The sequence below is a fragment of the Ciconia boyciana genome, chromosome 16, assembly GCF_034638445.1.
Source record: "Ciconia boyciana chromosome 16, ASM3463844v1, whole genome shotgun sequence".
Taxonomy (NCBI): Eukaryota; Metazoa; Chordata; class Aves; order Ciconiiformes; family Ciconiidae; genus Ciconia; species Ciconia boyciana.
Window position 1 is genome coordinate 5,403,973 of NC_132949.1, and position 19,204 is coordinate 5,423,176.

The 19,204-nt window shown below is 38.2% G+C and overlaps 1 protein-coding gene across 1 annotated transcript in view; it reads right to left on the reverse strand.

Annotated features, from left to right (window-relative positions):
* Nucleotides 1–19,204, reverse strand: part of ANKFN1 (ankyrin repeat and fibronectin type III domain containing 1) — a 68,939-nt gene that overhangs the window by 19,719 nt on the left and 30,016 nt on the right. Inside the window, exons 6-11 of the mRNA XM_072881259.1 lie at nt 14,448–14,545; nt 12,841–12,931; nt 8,903–9,010; nt 2,229–2,328; nt 933–1,065; nt 188–304 (exon numbers count right to left, since the gene is read on the reverse strand). Coding sequence (XP_072737360.1) covers nt 188–304; nt 933–1,065; nt 2,229–2,328; nt 8,903–9,010; nt 12,841–12,931; nt 14,448–14,545 — 647 coding nt within the window. The remainder of the gene's footprint in view (nt 1–187; nt 305–932; nt 1,066–2,228; nt 2,329–8,902; nt 9,011–12,840; nt 12,932–14,447; nt 14,546–19,204) is intronic.

The window sequence follows — 19,204 nt, forward strand, 5'->3', positions numbered from 1 at the left end:
CTTTTAATGTAACTCCTTCCTTCCAGCTGGCAAGAGAGGCTTAGTAGCTCATTTCATTGTAGCTGATAACGCTGCTCCAAAGAACAGGCCAGTGGGGAGTGGTGAACCATAGGACAGCTGGCAGTACTATCCCTTAGAGATCAGAAAGTCACTAAGTTAATAGCTAGAAATATGCAATGCAACCAACCTGTAGCTGTGCTGCTGCTGAAAGCATTTTTTGCCTGGCTTGAAGTACTGTTGATGAGGACACGGATATAGACATATTCTGCCTTAGCCATCTGATGTCATCCCACATGCAAGACAACTGCAAAAATATACCCAGTTCAATCAGTTTTTGTTCTCAGCATTTACAAAAGCAGAAATGAAACTAAAAGCATTTTGGACTTGGAATAATCAGTAGGCATTGCTCATTTTGAGTTTCTGCAGACGGCAATGAGTTGCCTAGGTAAACAAGAAACAGGTATTGAATCAGACACAGAAGTTGTTCTGTAAAGATCGTGCACCTATTTCAATTGCTTTTTGGACTACTGTGTAAAATTGATTTACTGTTCCTCACGGTATAAAAAATAGTGTAAAAATATCTTGAATGATGGCATAACCATAATACCAACTTTAAAACTTCTGGTTATTTCTTTAGGCTCTTCCGCTCTTCCTCTAAGTGTTCATAAAAGCTTTAGGTACCCAAGTAGCAATCATTTATGTAGGGTCGTACATTTAAAGGAGCTAATTGTGCCACTGTCAGCGACCCAGTCAGAATCGAACCTATATAAATGGTTTGTGAAAACTGCATTTTAACATGAGTGAAAGGTAAAGCACTTCATCATTTAGCTTTTTAATGACATCATTTCATATATTCAGCATGATGGGCCAAGGCCTATGCACTGCCAGCAGCAAATTTGTAGAAGCAATATATGAAATTAGGCTCCCATTACCTTTGTGAACCACAGGAAATCCTGCATAACTGAACTACTGTGAGAGTCATCAATTTCCACAATTGGGATTTGATCTTCATTGGTTACTAATAAATTGTCTTTGTAAAAAAATATAACAGATAAGTAGAGACCCCTAAAGAAAGAAAGAAACATTGTCAAATACCTTTCATGTCTATTCACACCCACATCAAATTTTAGTCAAAGAATCATAGATGTTAAGTTCTGAGGAGACAAACTGAATCATCTGGTCTTAACTTCTGTGTTATATAGATCATGCAACTTCAGCCCCTGAATTCTGAAAAATATTTTGGAAGCTTATCACTTTAGATGATGTGAGACTACAGGAATCTAAGAAATTATGAATCTGTGCAAGCCACTGACATCAGTTTTAGTAAGAATTTTGCCAGAGTAAACAGTACACAATGGAGGTTTTATGCCCTTTAGAAATCAGAAATTTTACCAAAACTTTTTATCATTAATGCAAATTAGTTCTGCCCTTGTTTGCTTCAGAGTAAAGCTGAATTAACTCAATTAAAATCAGGTGGGTTATTATGGATTTACATTAGTGTAATTGAGTGTAATTTGGCCAGCATATCTGTAAAACTGTTTATAGAGATCACTCCTTTCAATATTTACCCTTGCAATTAGTTACATATGTTAAGTAGTTGCCTTAGGGAATTTAAAGACTCTGGAGAGCTCTTCTGAAAGAATCAAACTCTTATCAAAATACAAAGAAGAAAAAGCAAACTGAACACTCCTGGCAATGAAAGAAGAAATAATCCAGCATAAGCAACTTCCATTTGCTAAAACAAATTATCAAGGCTGAGGGTTGTTTGGGTCACACTGGGTTGCAAACCTAGCTAAAGATGTTAGAGAATTCTAGATGTGTTGCTTGTTGCCAATTGACTATTAAAACATGTTATCTGAGCCCTGCATTTTATCTTATGAATGAAATAAATACCGTAGTTTCATTATTGAGCAGCAACAGAGGCAGTGCTTCCAAAATACCTCAGTAACCGCACTTTGTGTTTGCACAGAATATTTCGCTCTGTCACAATTCAAATCCATTTCCAACAGCAACAATGAAAAGATTCTATTGATTCCAGTAGGAACTGGAGCATTATTTTCCTATCAGTCTTACATGTATGTGATTTTATCAGGTTCATTCTGATTGATTGCTGTTTCATTGGTAGAGGAATCTTCACATATATTTCTAAGGTGCTTTTCACTATTACATAAGAGCAACAACTGCTAGCTAAAACTCAGAATGTTTGGGAGATAAAATGAATGACAAACCGTTTTAGAATCTTCACAAACTTGTTCGATGAATGGAAAAGGTGCTTTAGGCTTCTGGAAACTGATTGCTTGCGACCAGCATTCTGTAATTTAGAACTTTCTAAAATGGAAAACAAAAAGCAAACCAAACCCAGCACTTAAATTTCAGTTAGTATCTCATAAAGAACCTTTATCTCTTGAACCACAATACTAAATTTCAGTCAGTGCCCACTATATTCTTTTCAAAAGGTAACATTTAGAAACATGCTCAAATATAACCTTTTGCTCATATTTTCATTATCTTAGTGATATGCGACAGCAATCAATTTCCTTACTTGCAGCAACCTCAGACTTGTAAAAATGCTTTGCTCCTAGGCAAAGTATAGCTTGAACCAGTACCACCTACTCTTAATGTTCAGAATGGATATGAATTTTGCAAGTGGTCTCAAGAACCCAAGAAGAGAATCGAACCATCAGTCAACATTATAGGGTGTTGTAATTCCTCAGTTTCTCTCCATATATACCTTAAGCTTCTGAGGACTGAATAATTGGTGCCCTGGCAATCGCTAACATCACAGCATCACCAGTCTAATCTAAGTAAAAGCTTTAAGGAAACAAGTAGATTGACCCTCATCTTTCTCTGTATCACATTAAATGCATGTGCTTTTGTTTCGATTTTTTTTTCCCCCGTCACAACAATTTCCACTCACCTGTATTGCTTCAGAGCTTTCACAGTTACATTTGCTCCCTAGTAATCTGGAATCCAAGGAAGAGGTGTTTAACTTATTTGTTCACTTCATGTCAAAGCTGAGACCTGCTGTGTGCCCGCAAGGATATCTGGACCAGCTCTCTCAATAGAAGAATTGTATAAATTCGAATATTTGCCCAATATTCTAAAAAATGTGGTTAAATTTTTATACATTGTATTATTTTTCACTTTCATGACTTTGACTTCATGTCTTTCCTTCTCTCATGCATGGCCTGAGTTTCCTTGTAAGCCAAAGAAAAATCTTCCACTGGGAACTGAAACTCGCAAGCTCTGTGAAACAGCTGTGTCCACCTGTATACCTGTAAGCAGATTTTAGAGGGTATGCCAATAGATGGCAGTCAGGAACATGCAGGATTGTATAATGTATAATGTATTGTCAGTTGTTGTTGTCCACATATGGCATTTAAAAGGAACGGGCACTAAAAACTGTTTGAGGGTTTTTTTGCATTGCCTTTTGCGATGTCCCTCCTGTTTAATGCTGTTGTAAGAGAAACAGCAGAAACAATTAAAAAAAGAAAAATTCTTCAGATATTTACTGTGATCTGAAAAGAAAGACAAAAAGAAAAATGTAACTGTGAAACTATATCTCAGTTTTCTGGGATCTGACTGTTTATTTGGATGCAGCATGGGTACCCATTCAGACTGAAGTGTGAAACATTTTAAGGGACACCCTTCTCCAGTGGGGAAAAAATATGACTCATGAAGAACTATTTGCTGAAAGCTGCTAATCAGTCTGCTTAGGTGTTTTCAGAGTAACATATTTCCCACTTACCTCCAATGCAAAATAGGAGATGTCTATCTGTGACTCCCTAGTGAGTTCTAAGTTTGAACATTTAAAGAACATCTAAATTTGCTCTTGTCAAAACCCCATCTGTGAAAGTGTTCAACATATTTTTAAATGAGGAATAAATTTGCACCATAATTTGCACATTGAAAACCACAGAAAGAAGACACATTGTTAGCAATAATTACCACTCTGCTGAACAGCAAGTACAAAGAGAACAAGGTTCTATTGGGGGTGAAATCATACAATTCAGATGTATGAGGCTTATTAGATCATCAAATCCATTGTCTTTCCAGTGCAAACTTGTTCTCCATAGCATATTCTCCAATGCGCTGTTCAGTTTAGTTTTAACAGACTCATCCAAATCCATGCCTGCTCCTTTGATGCAACTGATCTTGGTTTTCTTTTCCTTTGAAAAAAATTCATTTGTTTTTCTATCCATATCTCTTCAGATAATTTTTATTTTACTGTGAACTTTTTTCAGTATATCACAGTAATGTAAACCAAATGCTACATGAAAACTCCTGTCATACTGTTTCCTTCTTCCAAGGTTAAGATCAATTTAGGAATATAAATTTCATTCTAATTATGCAACTTTTATTTTCTTCTATATTAAGGATGGAGGGAATGGAGGAGGAAATTGCTGAAGGCAAAGCAACATAATTCTGTGTAAAACACCCAGAGACTGCAGCATTAAAATAAGAGGGCACATTACAAGTGAAATATATGTTATTGGGCTATTCAGTGGTTTGGGTTTAGTCCACAGATTTGCAGAAGCCAACAGCAAAAGAAATAATGTAAAACTAGATGGAGACTGTAAACTCTCCTACATTGCTATTTGCTTTTGTTTTACAGTACAGCGTATCTAGAAGCCAAAAAACATGGAGCTGAGATTAGAGGATAATTTGGACCTACAGGAAATGGAACTTTGTCTGTTATTTAATTAACTAATAAATAACATAGAGTAACCTTTATAGCAAAGCACCAGTAACAACAAAATAAGTTTATATTAATAAATGATACAGCAAGAGAGTTGTGAGCTCTTTTAATAGCTCAGGAGCAAACAAATAGTGGCCAAGATTAGAGAATTTCCAGTGATTAGATTTAGATCAGAAGCATTCAAACCTGGATGGAAGTAGGCAATTCACTACAAAGGTATATTTACAACATTAGTAGTTTCTCTCTTCTCAGGTAGGATATATAAATGTTTCTTTGCAGTTCACTTAAATGCAACAGATACTTAAAAGCAACATAAGTCAGTCGTGGAAGAATAAGAACAAAGTTGCATACTCAGGCTGCTAGTATGCATCTGGGGTCTCTGCTCTAGAGGAATGTCTGTTATGCTGTGCCATTTCTCTGAGGAGGAAGATCATCTGGAATTCTTTGTCCTATCACTAGACAAGCGGGTGCCTCTCCTCAAGTGGGGCACATGTGAAGTGAATGGAATTACCTCAGTGCAAAATTATCTGAGATCTTAGCCCCACAAATCAGACAGCCTGTGGAACAGCTAAGCATCATTTAGGGTGACCCTGAATAAGGAGACAAATTAGCACAAAATGAGCTAGATCCCACTGAAATCCTAGTGGAGGGCATAAAATGAGATTTAGAGTTTTCACTAACTGTGTAGCCTTATGAAAATACATCAAATAGCTGAAACTTCCAGACAAATTCAAATTCAATTTAAAGCTACACATTTTTAGGAGTGCAGACAACTGACATTGGGGTAATGTGCATGGAGACATAATTCCACGCAGAAGTTAAAGGCATAAGTAGTGGCCAGACGCCTCAATAGCTTGAGACCATGATAGATTCTGCATTAACTCACCTCAAGGTGGGATGTCTTTCAAAAGAAAATTCTGTATCTCATGAAGAAGCTATTGGCATGACAGTCATATTACTGGGTGGTATATTTTGTATTACAAAGTCAGGCTCAACAGCTGAAATTGTAACTTCTTAAATTCCCTACCTGAACTTCTCAGTCTATGGCTTGGCTCTCAAGCCTGCTTTTGTATACTCTCACAAACAATTATAATCTAAACGTTTTAAATGCCCTGTGGAATCAGAGATCCTTCTCTTTGTTAAATGCAATAAAATGATGTGATCTGCTTGTGAATCAAATTACAATTAGAACATTTTTATTTCACCTCTGACTTGTCTAGTAAAATACATTTCAACCAAATTTCAGAAAGAAAATATCTGGTAAGCATTTTACTGAAGAGTTGGGTTCCTTTCTTAATGAAGCATCACACAATTACTTAATCCACTCAGAATTGTTTAGAAAGAATGATCTACAAGAAAAAAATACTTAAAAAATACATTTGAAGTGTTGCCAGGACATACAGTTGTAGTAACTCAGTTATGATAGTCTGTAGCATGGTATTATGAAGACAAATGAACGACTGTTGTTTGTAATCATCAGGGTTTTCCAGAAGATTAAACATATGAAAGCAAAGCTTCCTAAGTAATTCCCTAGGAGATTTCATCATATCACAGGGCAGGTTCAAAAGCAACAGCTGATCTAATTCCAAAAGCTCTTAAACTCACTGTACATTCCAATGTATTCTTCCTGGTATTTTTGTAAGCTTGTTTTCTTCAGCCCCTGAAATGCAAAGCATAGGGCAAAAGGCAGGCTGCAGTGCAAAGCCTGAATGAACAGACTTGGGCAAGAGATCTGCCTGGAATCTGGGCACTTTAACCCTCCCAGATCACACTGGAGCAATAGCACACAACCTTGCTCTTCTAGCTCCTCTGTATTCTGAGGCTTTTGCCTACGTTAACCAAGTAATCTCAGACCTTTTAGATCGATTACCCTTTCAGTTTTTCCACCTCCCTTGCACTCCTCCTCCACTCTCCTTCAGCCAGCCTGAGCATCATGAGTGTGACATCCCGCAGGAGAGTCACTTAGTGAAAAGCCAAGATGCCAAGACCCCAGGTTTGTGTCCTGTCTCCGTCTTCACCTAGCTTTAATTCATGCAGAGCTTGATTCTGCTCTCATTTATAAACCGCAGCAAATCAGTGATTGTAAGCAGATTCAAGGATACTCTACAGTGTCCAGCTATTTACTGACATCTCTAAAACAAATGAGGAAGACAGAGGTTACAATATTAACGTATAATCAAAGAAGAGTGTGGTAAAGAGAAACATGGTAAAGAACAGATAAATGCCTGGGCAGGTCCTCAGCTTATGTATAACAGCATATGCATACTGACTTCTACCCATGTCAGTCAAATCATGCTAATTTACATTAATTAAGTATCTAGCTGAGGCCTCTGTATTATATGAAGTGAAAGCCATTATTTGAGCTTTTCAGTCACATACAGTAGCTTATCTCAGATCCTTGATCAAACTCCTCAGATTTCACTGAGGTTTATAAATACCAGAATCAAATTTCAGAGTCAAAGTGATGTCATAATTCTTACTTTTTCTGCAAACTCTTTGTCTTGATTCTTTACCAAATTACTGAAATACAAGGGATTGACATCAGTCATATATTTAAGACAAGTTCCAAAGGCTCTCCTATTATGTTACAATCCTGATTTATCCAAAATATACTACTGTGTAATGCTAGTATTACATGCAATTATGAGATTTTTATTTGGTTGGAGGCAAGGGTGTTGCTCAGGCTGACTCCACAGTGTAGTACTGCCACATGTAAGCTCCTACATCCTCTTTCAGACATGCAAGAAAATGTTCTGAGCTAAACAGATTTTCTATATTGTTGTTATTTATTATTTAAGGAAAAGGAGTTAGGAAATCAACAACAGAATTGTCTGTGCTTTGCTTTGAGACTGGGCTTAATTTCTGGAGCAGTGGAATTTTATAAGAACCAGGAACTGGTGTCAGATTCTCAAAAGGAGGTATTTTCTGCATGTTGTTTATAACTGCCTCTGTTCTGGGCTGGTATGTCAGTAAAACAATTTATACTAAGAATATTCTCAGATATTCCATCACTTACTCCCTGTTGACTAGGAAGGTGACTTGAAAGACCTGAGATATTCACTAACTTCAGAAAGGAAAAACTATACCAGGGAAAAAAGACTTCTTTAATAGCATGAAAAAGCTATGTAAGAGATAGAATACATAATCTGTATTTCCAGTACCAAGACCACCTGCAAGTGATAATGCTTGTATGAATTTTAATTAGAGAAACAACATTTTCATGCAATATCTCCTTTCCCTTTCCAAGCAACATAGCTGAATAGTTTAAGTTGCTATGGTTACAATGGGTTGTGGCAGACTGTGGATCATCGTGATAGTGACATATTTGCACATAAAGAACAAAGGCCACATCTTTCCATTTCAGCCAGATGATTTTAGCCCTAAGTATTTCTATGATTTTAAATCAATTGATGCAGCTTGACATAACAGTCATACTAGGTGAAGAAAAATGAAAACTTCATGGTAGTTCAACTTTTCAGTTTAAAATAAGTTCCTTTGCAATGAAGCATTATTCCAGTTAGAAGTTTATTTTAAGAAAATAAATAGTACTTTTCAACAACCCGTATAGAACAGGAGTTTTTATATATGCTTTAAAAAGAATGCCAAGCTGTTGCCTTGGCTCTTGAGCTATTAAAGGCACAGTCTGTTTCTCATGAATGACGAGCAAAGAGCTGGCTGAGATTCGAACTCTCTCCTAGTTTTGATCCATTCTATTTGAAAATGTAGCAATCTCATCTTCCCACTGCATTGTGCAAGTATTTTTCATTATAGATTGGCATCACATCCGCTAGAGTACTTAGTGTCTTCCATTTGGAGGCAGCCAAGTCCCCTCTTTTGATCCAAAACAGTTGTTAACTCTCTAAAGTATTTCTTTATATGAAAAAATAGAGATCCTTGAAACATTTTAGTGGAATCCCGTGTGAAACTAATTTGAAGGAAAAAACAAATCAATAGGTGTGTAGGGCACAGAGGGAGAAAGGGTGTGTCTGTGCTTGTGTGCATTCTAGCTTTCTGATGTTTTCATCCAACTAATTTCAAGGGTTAAGAGCAAGATAGTACGCTAAAGTGATTCCAGATGGGCCAATATTAATATCTTTCTTTTCCTGATGAATGAGAAGGTATGACCTAGTTAGAAAACTGCTAAAATTACAGGCGCCACAGAGGCTTCAGCTGGTGCCCTACCACATAGATATTTATCCTTACCTCTGCAATTATAATGCTGATGAGCTGCTCGAACCTGCTGAAGGAGACGTTCCAGGGCCTCAGTGTGTCCCCTGTGCCGAGGTTCTCTTCCACTGCAGTCTTTCCAGTCTATTGAACAAAGGAAATAAACAGAAATGAAACACAAAGGAGCAGGAGAAGGTTTTAAAGTATTTTCTCGCCTCTGATACTTCTTGGCTTTAAAGGAGTTTTACATCTAGGCACGCAGGAAAAAATGGCAGTTGTTTTTACGTCTGCTGTTGTTACTTGTACAATAAGTTTCCTTTGCCTTGTGCCAGCTAGGTAATTAATCATAATGATTATTAACAAAGATCTCACAATCAGCTCCTAGAAGCTCCTGTAGTGACTGACTAGACAATGGCTATTTCTCTTCAGTACATAAATGGCCTCTCTTGCTGTAGTGTCAGAGCTGCTCTCAGCCTGTACCGTACTGCCACTCTCAGTACCTCACTAAGATCACACTACTGCTCCTGCTGTGTTTTGTTGAGACACCAGGAGGCTAAATGACTCTCCTACAGTTATACAAGAAACCGATTGCAAAGCAGAGAATGAATATCTTCCTACATCCAGAGCTAGCTCTGTAGCCAGAGAAACATGCTCTGAGTAAAATAACTTCTGAAAATCTGCTCCCAGCAGAGGTCTGAACAAACGCTGGCAATTCCTGCCCTAGAGTCCACGGTCTGCTCAGCACTGCACTCGTGAGGCAAGAAGCTGCGGTTTCTGTCCCACATACCGTCAACCTACAAAAGACTTTGTTTGCACTCATTCGCTGCTAGCTACAATCAGAGTCTTGACTTTAAAAAACACACAGTCTTATCACAAATAGGAGGATGAAGCTGTGTGTATCAGAGACGAGCTTTTTAATTACAGACTTGACTATTTTCGCACTTTCATTATTAATGAGAGAAACGTGTTGCACCAGTTTCCTGACTCAAAGTAATGGTGGATCAAGGTATTAAGAGATCTGTCTGCAAGGGAGACATGCTTCCATCTTGCTGGCATAGAGGCCATGTACGTATTCACAGCCACCAACAAACAGTTTGCTCACTCACTAAATATACAGATCTAGTTTCTAGTGCACGTTTGGAGTCAAGCATTCCTTCCAATGGGCTCACTATGCCAGGGATATAAATATGTATTTGCTGCCATTTAGTATAGCAGCTAGAGTAAGCCCCATGAAAGGGTGGAAAGAGAAGACATTTGCTATCCTGATAGCCTGTGGGCAGTTGTAACAGCTGCAGAGTGGCTATTCTGCATGTTGTACGCTATTGCAGAGATCAAGGGCCAGCTGCATTTATAGCTCTGTGTGGGGAGGCCAGTTCTTAGATCTCCTGTGAGCAGCCAAGAGGAACCAACTGGAATTCACCAATCTCAAAGTGCTTTGGTGTCATCAAACTTGCAGAGTTTCAAACAACCTCATGATTTTTCTATCCCAGTGGTTTCCAAACTTTTTGAGCCTCCAGATTGCTGACTACCTTAAAAATTACATGGAAATCAGACCAGCTTCCCTCATTGTCCACCACTCACATGCTAATGAATACGCCTAGAAATGTTACTATCTACTGTGATTTCACAGGCCAGCTGCACAACACTGGCCACCACTTTCCAGGCTGCTACTGTGCATGTGGGGGAAACAGGAGGCCAGTGGCAAGCATTCACTGTCATGCTATGCAGATGCATCTCCAAGGATGTCACTAGCCTTTGATGCTCTGGGATTGGAATGGATCAGAATTAAGCCCTGAAGCTTTCATTTCCCTTGCATATTCTTCTGGCTGCCGTTACAGACAACTTTGTAGAGTATTAATGTATTGACATTTAATTTTTAGCTTAGGGCCATAATTTGTTATGCAACACTGGTGTAATTTCAGGTTTCTGCCTTCTTGCCAAGCACAAATCTGCTAGTTTTCAAAACCAGTGGTGAAGGCAGTCACGTGGATAAAGGAGTTCTGCCCCTAGTAACTGCAGTGGTAAATGGCATCTTGTCTCTCAAGCTAAAATTCTCATGTTAGTATTACTTAATGAAAGAATTTACATTTAGCTCTGATGGTCTCACTTGCAGTAAAGCTTAAGCGTGTGTCACTAAGGATACTTCATGAAAATACCACATTCTTGCCAGCTGTTTATATACAGTGAACTGAGTCTGCCTAATGCTTCTGTGTTCAACAGAGAAAACATACATATATAGCCATGAAGAAACATTTCTCTTTGCCATAAACTCACAAAAAATCCCATATGTATCAAGTGATGCTCCTGCTGTCCTACAGGGAAATCCAAAAGACTCCTTTTGTTACGTTGGCTGCCTTTCAGAGAAACACCCCCACAATGATTGTCCCAGGCACTTCAGTAGTGCTCCCATGGATGGTACTGCTCTCCCTGGTGGAAGCAGGGACTGAGCTGAGTTCCGAGCAGCTGCACATGACAACACGGCCCTAATGCCAGCAAATCTAGGACTTTCTGCTACTCTAAAGCCCAGAATCCCTGAGACACTAAACATGGGAAATGAACTTAATTCTCTGCATAGTTTTTGTGCTGATCCACTGAAATCTGCAGGAAAACTTCCCCTGCATCCCAAAGCTTTGGAACTGGCACATATTGTCAGATTTCAGAAGGTTAATACCAGTGGACAAGAAATAGACAGCGAAAACAATGCAATATGCTCAAAGCAAAAGTTTGTATCGTACAAAGCTACAGTCTTAAATGCCACCTGTCTTGCCAGGAGTGCCCTGTTCTTTGGGGATATTTAGCTGAATAACTAGCAGCTACTGTAAAAGAGTCTGTTTCTCAGCTGATGTAAATTTTTGGTTTGTGGGATCAAATCCTGTGTAGTTATACCTGGCTATAGTCAAGGTAATTGCATGTCACTAAGTTATTTAAAACAACTCTATAGTAGTGAGTTATCCACATAGCCTAGAGTAAAATTTTGTCCCACAATTGTAGCACATTTTTATTCTCAAACAGAATATTTCTTTAGCCTAGTTCTGGTTTTATTCTGGGGTAAACAAGAGCAAAATTGAAGCAAAATGGGACAATGGTACTGCAAGAGCCTCATTTATCCAGCCTTCTCCATTATGACTATGGAGAGTAGGTACAGCTTGCTTTATTTTCTCACATTAGCGTGCAAGGTTATTAAATTGTTACATTAGCCTAATAAAAACAAGTGCTAATGCAATAAAATGAGAAGTCCCACTTTACTGCATTAATCAATACAAGGGAAGCTGTAATATGCTGAGCCAGTTTGGCAGTGAACACTAAGTCTGGAAAAGCAACTAACAATAAGATGTGATTACAATAGATTAAAAATTACAAATGAAAAATCATAGTCCTAATGGAGTCTGAGAAAACCTGTCATAGGTTTGAAAAGGAAGAAAGGCTTTTGGACATGTCTGGAACACTTTAGTGCTTACGGGTTAGATCCTATCAACATGCATGTCCACACTAGAGTATTCACATACAAGATGCTGTAAGAATGGGCCAGTGAATGGGATCTATAACGCTACAAGGTAGAATACAAAATTACATATGATACATGTAAGCGTTTTGGTTCTAGCAGTTCAGATTCAGGTTTTGATCTGTTCATGTACTGACAAATGAGGTTCCATATAGCAGAACTCTATTAAGAGAAATGAAGGTTGAAATAGTTCTCATTTTTCTTAAGTGTTAGTGACTCGATGACAATGTTGTCAAAGGAGTGGAGAAGAATAAAAGATAAGACAAGTGAATATACATATATGATTGTTTTGCTTATTTTTTGGGGGTGGAAGGAGTTGAGTTTTATTTATTTATTTATTTCACTCCTAGATGACATGGCAATTAAATAATGAACTCCAGAATATTTGTCTTTTTCTGTTCTTTGAAGAGGGAGAAATTCTTACAAAGCAACATCACTAATCAAACTAGGAGGGTAGACAAACTCAACCTACTTGAAGGAGAAGCATATTGAGGAGTAGATCTGCGTGGAGGTCCCCATCCTCTCATGTTGTATGCTGAAACATGGACATAATACCTTTGGCCCTGCAAATGGAAACAACTGCAGTCAAAACTATCACTTGACTCAAAATCTTGGCTGTAATAACTGGAAAGCAGTCCCTCCCAAAGATGTTTTCTTTGAAAAACTTAAATAGCTTTCAGTGGCATCAACTGACGCACCATGACAGACTGAAACAGCACAAAGATTTCAGGACAGGTGATCTGATGAGGGTTAACAAAACATACCAGTTCCAACTGACAAACTGCAATCTCTCCTTCCAAAGCCGAACCCTGGGAACTCTTACAATCAGACTTCAGGAATGCGGACTCCCCTTTTTCCTGTTATATTTAGCAGAGTCTCTCTACCAGCATAGCAATGGAAGAAACTTCATTTGGCTGCCACTGAAATCAGTCAGACCTTTATCACTGATTTTGATGCATAAATCTAGGCTGATGGAGAGTACTTCCGAAAGTCTAACTTTTAATTTAAATGTTACATGCTTTGGAGAGTATAGACAAACACACAGTAAGCACTGTTCTTAACATGTGCCTATGGAAGTGACTGTGCAAGCTTGCTTGATTTTAACTTAAGAACAGTTACTCTGTTTTGTTAGAAAATGAGAAACAGAGTAAATGCATACTGTGGCTCAGCTCCCTGGAAGAGAGTGTGCTTCAAATCAAAGACTTCTTCAGATAAAAGGCTAGAAAAAACCAGTATTTTTTTCTATTCTATGTAGAGGCTTTTATATTGTGCCCATTGCTTACTCTTTAAAGTTACTTCTCTCATTTTGAGAGCCCATGTTTTGGGGCACTGGCCAGGGTCACATGCATATCTCCCTCTACTATAATTTTGTAGGCCTGATTCAGTGTGCAGTGAATTCAGTGGAAAGGCTCCAGCTCAGTGGATGCTGGATTTGGCCTCTCTGATGATGTTTCCAGTGGAAATAGTTGTATTATGAGCAAGCTTTATTTTCATCAAGTATTTTGTGAATCAAAATTTGCGTGCACAAATGGTCCTGAACAGCCTGTAGGAAAAAAACTTTCAGACACATGGTCAAAATTATTCTGCTTAAGAATCCATATGAATATTCATCAATTTTATCCATTGCTTACCCAGTTCTTATCAGTGTAAAACATTTATACAAAAATAAATAACAAAAATGAAAATGATTGCTATCAACACGTGTGTTCCTGGAAGAAGTAGAAGAGAAAGAACTATTATTTTAGCTATTGGTCATCAGAGTCAGGACTAGATCTTTCATGAGTCTTTGATCTGCACTAAGATTATCCTGTGATCCAGAAAACAACAGCTTTCACTCCAGTCTTTTCTGATCTCCCCTAAGCATGACAACTTATAAAACAGTTCGTGCTGTCTGTTTATTCCTTTGTGACTTTTTGGATTTTGGATACCAGACATATTTTGCTTAACGACTGGAACTTGTTGCTAGAAGAAAGGCACTCTACAGTTGTTACCAACAGGCATGGATGCAAATTATCAGTGTCTTTTTAGCACTGGGGCGGCAGGGGGCATCAAGATCTAAATGAGTCATTTGGCACTTACCGTTCTGAGACCCGTGATGGTGCACCTCAAAGACTGAAGATTATCCATAATTATTTCACCAACCAAAGGAGAAAAGTCTTCTGAAGAGCTCCATTCCACTAGGAAACAAATAGCAGGAGAAAATCAAATCAGATACCCAGTCCGAGCAAAGAAATCAAAGTACTTGAATCACTCACAGGTTAACTTTTCTCCTAGCAGTTTTGCATTCCATGGGGATACTAAAAGTCATGTTTAACAATAATGTTTAGCAAAACTTTACGCAATAATTAAATCATATCTCTGTGTATGAGAGAGAAAAGCAAAATATTGCTCAAAAGCTTTTCAGGAAAGAATGCTTAAAAATACACTGCAATACAAATTACATTCAGTCAACATTTGCCCTCATTTAAACAATTTCCTTTTAAAGAAAGAGAAGTAGTGGAAAAGAGTAGGTAGAGGATTTGGACCTGCTAAAGCCATTTGGCAGTTTATACATCCAACCCAACAAGAAGTACTGTTTTGCAATTGGATCTGCATAGGTAGGCATGGGCAGAGAGTCCTTTTGGCTCCACGGGTCCACAAAACTTTCATCACTTAGCCTTGGCTAATTTGTATAGAAATATCCTCCTTGGGTGAGATCCGACACTCACTAGAGTCTCTTCATTGGTTTCAGTGGGTTCTGGCTCTCTTGTCCAAGCCTGATGCTGCTGTGGTCACTGAAATTACAGAGCTCCACAAGGACCTATTAAGTTGTATCCACTTTTGAAGTGAATTAAGTGGCACTGGGCTGACACATCCCTCCCAACCCGTTCTGCAGCCTAAATTATGATGGGTACCTTCACCAAAGTGCTCCCATCACCTTGTACAGACAACTCATATTCCTGCTTAACGGGTTATGAAATTAGTAGTCCTGCTGTCAGTACTCTTCCTCAGTACTTGCAAAAATGAATGTGCACGTAAAATAGTATCAAACAGACCATGAAAAACTAGTGGATTATTTAAAAAAAATATATATGTAAGTGGGGAACTGATGGCTGCAGGTAGGAAAACAGCCTCTTTCTCTTAAATTATACTTTATTAATGACAGGTACCATGATTAGAGTTAAGGTTAATCCTGGAGTCATACCTCTCGGATTTAGTAACTTGTACTTCAGACTCAAACTTCCAGGAAAACCTATCAAAAACATAGTGAAATTAATCTCTTAAATTCTTCTACTGTAGACATGAGAAAACTCCATCAATTTTCTGGATTTACACCAAAGTAGAGAATTCAACCCAAAGCTTTCCCTTTAAGATTCACAAAATAGTTTATAGATACTTTATTTGCATATTTATTAGTATTGGAGTCAATAATTTAGAATAGACCGGAGGGTATAGGTATTTTAATTTCAGCATGTGGAATTTTCATCTTCTGGCTGTGTCATACTGCTATTTTCACCTTAAAAGAAAAAGGCTTCACAGAATTTTTTGCTCAGTATATACATTTAACTGCCAACACATTTTTCTAAAATAGCCAAGTATCAATAGCACAACTCACTTTTCCTTTCTCTCCTAATTGCTCCTTTTCTGTGATTGCAGTTTGTGAATGCACAGCATGCTCTGCAATGTTTTTGTATTTGCTGCAGTGAAAAGGATATTGGTTTTGTCTATTGTCTTTGAACTACGAACAGTGTATATTTTTCTAGCTTTCCATGGGTTTTAAATACCTAATTACTGCCACCTTTAGTGGAAGATATCTCTGTACATTAGAATGAAAATGGAGAGACTGTTACGGTACCGTATTGTAGGATTTTGTTGACAACTTAATTATAGGAATACTTATAAGTACCATTGAACTTGATGGCCTGTCAGAGTTTCCATTGTAAACCGTGATTTTCAGGGTTTATAACTTCACTGTATTAAATCATTGAGGACATTGTATACATGCTGCAAACTTAGATGTGTTGTCTGTCTTCCAGAAGGATAAATTGGAGAAACCCTGTTCGAAGTGCTGAACATGTTACCAACAGGCTTGCAGTCACTTCAGATACTTTTTTTTTTTTTCAGAGATTCATGTAAGGCAAGATAGTGTCACTCAGAACAGATTCTGCCAACAAATCCTGTCTTCATTGAGGTCCCCAGGCATGACTGAGTGTGCTTCACAGCATGAGGGGCAGTGGTAAGGTTGTACTTTAGGCAGCACAAAACAAAAGCCAAGGGTGAAATAAGCAGCTTTAAGCTGCTTTTGAGCTTCCCAAATTTTTAGCTCTTCTATGGACTGGCGACTGCCCAAACATAAACTGGTAGTTCAAGAGGCATATTTAAATTTGGGTAGCTTACACAAATAAACATTGCAGCCCTATTCTTGATGTGGGTCTCCTTCTCAACCCTTCCACTTCTATTCTGGCATTTAGAAAAGTGCTCCTAATATTTAGAGATCCTAACACACTGCCTGAAGAGGAATTAACTGCCTTAATCTAAACAGGATTGCAATCCTGCACGTTTGTAAGCATGTGTACAGCAGGGACATCATGACACTAGTATTATGACTAGCAACAGCATGGCAGTTTGTTCTCAGAAATAATCAAGGATGACTGAGTTCAGAGAAAGAAGCTGAGTTACCAAGGGGAGAAAAGGCTGACATTGTCTTTCCAGCAGTCTCAGGAACAGCTGAGGAAGTGGGGTTTGAAATAATAAATCACAGCTTTGCTCTGATGTTCTAGGGCAAACTGTTGCCCAACTCATGTTGGTAGTGAAACCCCATGTGCAGGGCAAACACCCTCATCCACTTGCTGGGTAACACCATGATCTCCCAGTCCCTTGAAGGACAACTACTCCCTGGGGAGAGCGACTGAGTCTGCTAGTCCTTTCACGAGGTACTGAGGAGAGCTGTGTACCCCTCTGATCCCCTCAACCAGCCGAGTCTTCACTGGCTGCTAGGCTGAGGCTCAGCTGTGCTCCTCATTATACAGCCAAGTAATGCCAGCATTTTGCACTTACTTTTTTAGCTTACCCTGTGGTGGCTGAGACCCATGAAACTGAAAACATAGGAATATGATATTAGCTTGTGGATCAGGTTATGGTTATCATTATGATTGAGAACCCCCCTTTTAAAGGATATTTACCTAAGAAGATGGTATATAAAAAGTTATTCAAAATTAAATTTTCAAATACATATATTGAAAACCCTCACATTTGGAAAAAACCCTGCCCCCCCAGTTTCAATAAAAATTTCCATAACTGAAAAATAAATATTTTTTGAACGGCTGTGTTGGAATAGTGCCTTCTTTTTCCCCTTGTTTCAAAGTACTACTGAAAACATATCAACAGGATACACTGAAGCATTACTATTTTTGACAGAATGTCATTCTCTGACTCATGATATCTGTCATAAAGAAACTCATTAAAAGTTTGGGAATTTTTTGCTTACTTTTGATTTTAACAAACTTTTTTTCCCCATGATTTTACTGATTCAAGTGAGAAGAGAATGACATGATATAGTTTTAAAGAAATGCAAATCAACTTAAGTCATTTATCACTTAAGTTTATATCTCCTGTTATACATGGCGAGATTTCAGCTTTCTACCATAATGGTCATCTAAAACAATACATAATATTCTACTATACTCATTCATTGGGTATTAAACTTTTTAGAAGGATGTGAATACCAGTGTCCCTATATTACAGATGGGAAAATGAAAGCAAGAATAGGTAGAGCATCTTGTTCACTCAGCAGGCCCCAAAACAACAAGAGACAAATGCCTATGACCTATATTACATTTATTAGGCCAGTGCTGCTCACACTTTCTGGCTATGTGGGATATATATATAGCTCTTTCTGGTACCAATACTAAGTTACACATCCATGGTCTTACCCTTGTGATTAACCCGGATCTAAAAATGATGTAACTTTGTGCATGAGCAACCCATCGTGAAGATTTTGCTAAAACTTTGCCTGCTTTCTGAAAGAGAGTGCTGGGAGAGACTGCTCTGGTAGTAAACAAAAAATATCAACCATGTGTGTAACTGTGAAGTACTTGGGACTTTAAGAAAGAACAAAAGGCTAGCTAACCTCAGCACTTTGAAAGTCGAATATAAAAATGCCCAAGTATAAAAACCTGAAGATGAAGAGGGTCCTTCATAAGAGCCCAGGAACAAGAGCTGGTCTTGTAGACTGTACCAACTGTGCTGTAAAGGACCTGAAAGCTGTTGGGTGAATTAAGGATGGAGCATATTCCAGTCCTGTTCTGAACACCCCAAAGGGCTGCTTTGTCGTGAACGCTGAATGTCTTTGCTGTTGCGGCTTTCCATCTGACACTTCACGTTATGTCAGAGCAGGGGTTTTTTGTGTGTTTAATATATTGGTGACTATGTGTTTTAATGAAGGTGCCCTGTATTCCAGAGCTAGCAAATGCACGATGTGTTGCTGCGGTCGCCAAGATAAGTAGTAATTTTTAAATAAACAGCAGTATAAACAGTTACATAAAACTCATGTAAATTGCTGGCACATAATTTTAGACTGGCTTAAGTTATGTAGCTTACTTGTGGCCAAGTTGTGTTTTTTTTTTTTAATACTCAATTCATGCACTTTAAAATAAAGGGAGAAGTTTATTTTCACCTGTTTCTTTTCCACTCGCTATCTTTCTGTTACACTGAGCATGCCTTAAACAGCTTATCAGAGAGGTTGACAGACACACAAGAGACAAAGTGAAGGCACAAAACACGTCCTAACCCTATCGTAGATTCATCCAGGAAAGCACCTTCTCCTGAGTCAAGTAAATAGCCCGAGCCACAGTAGA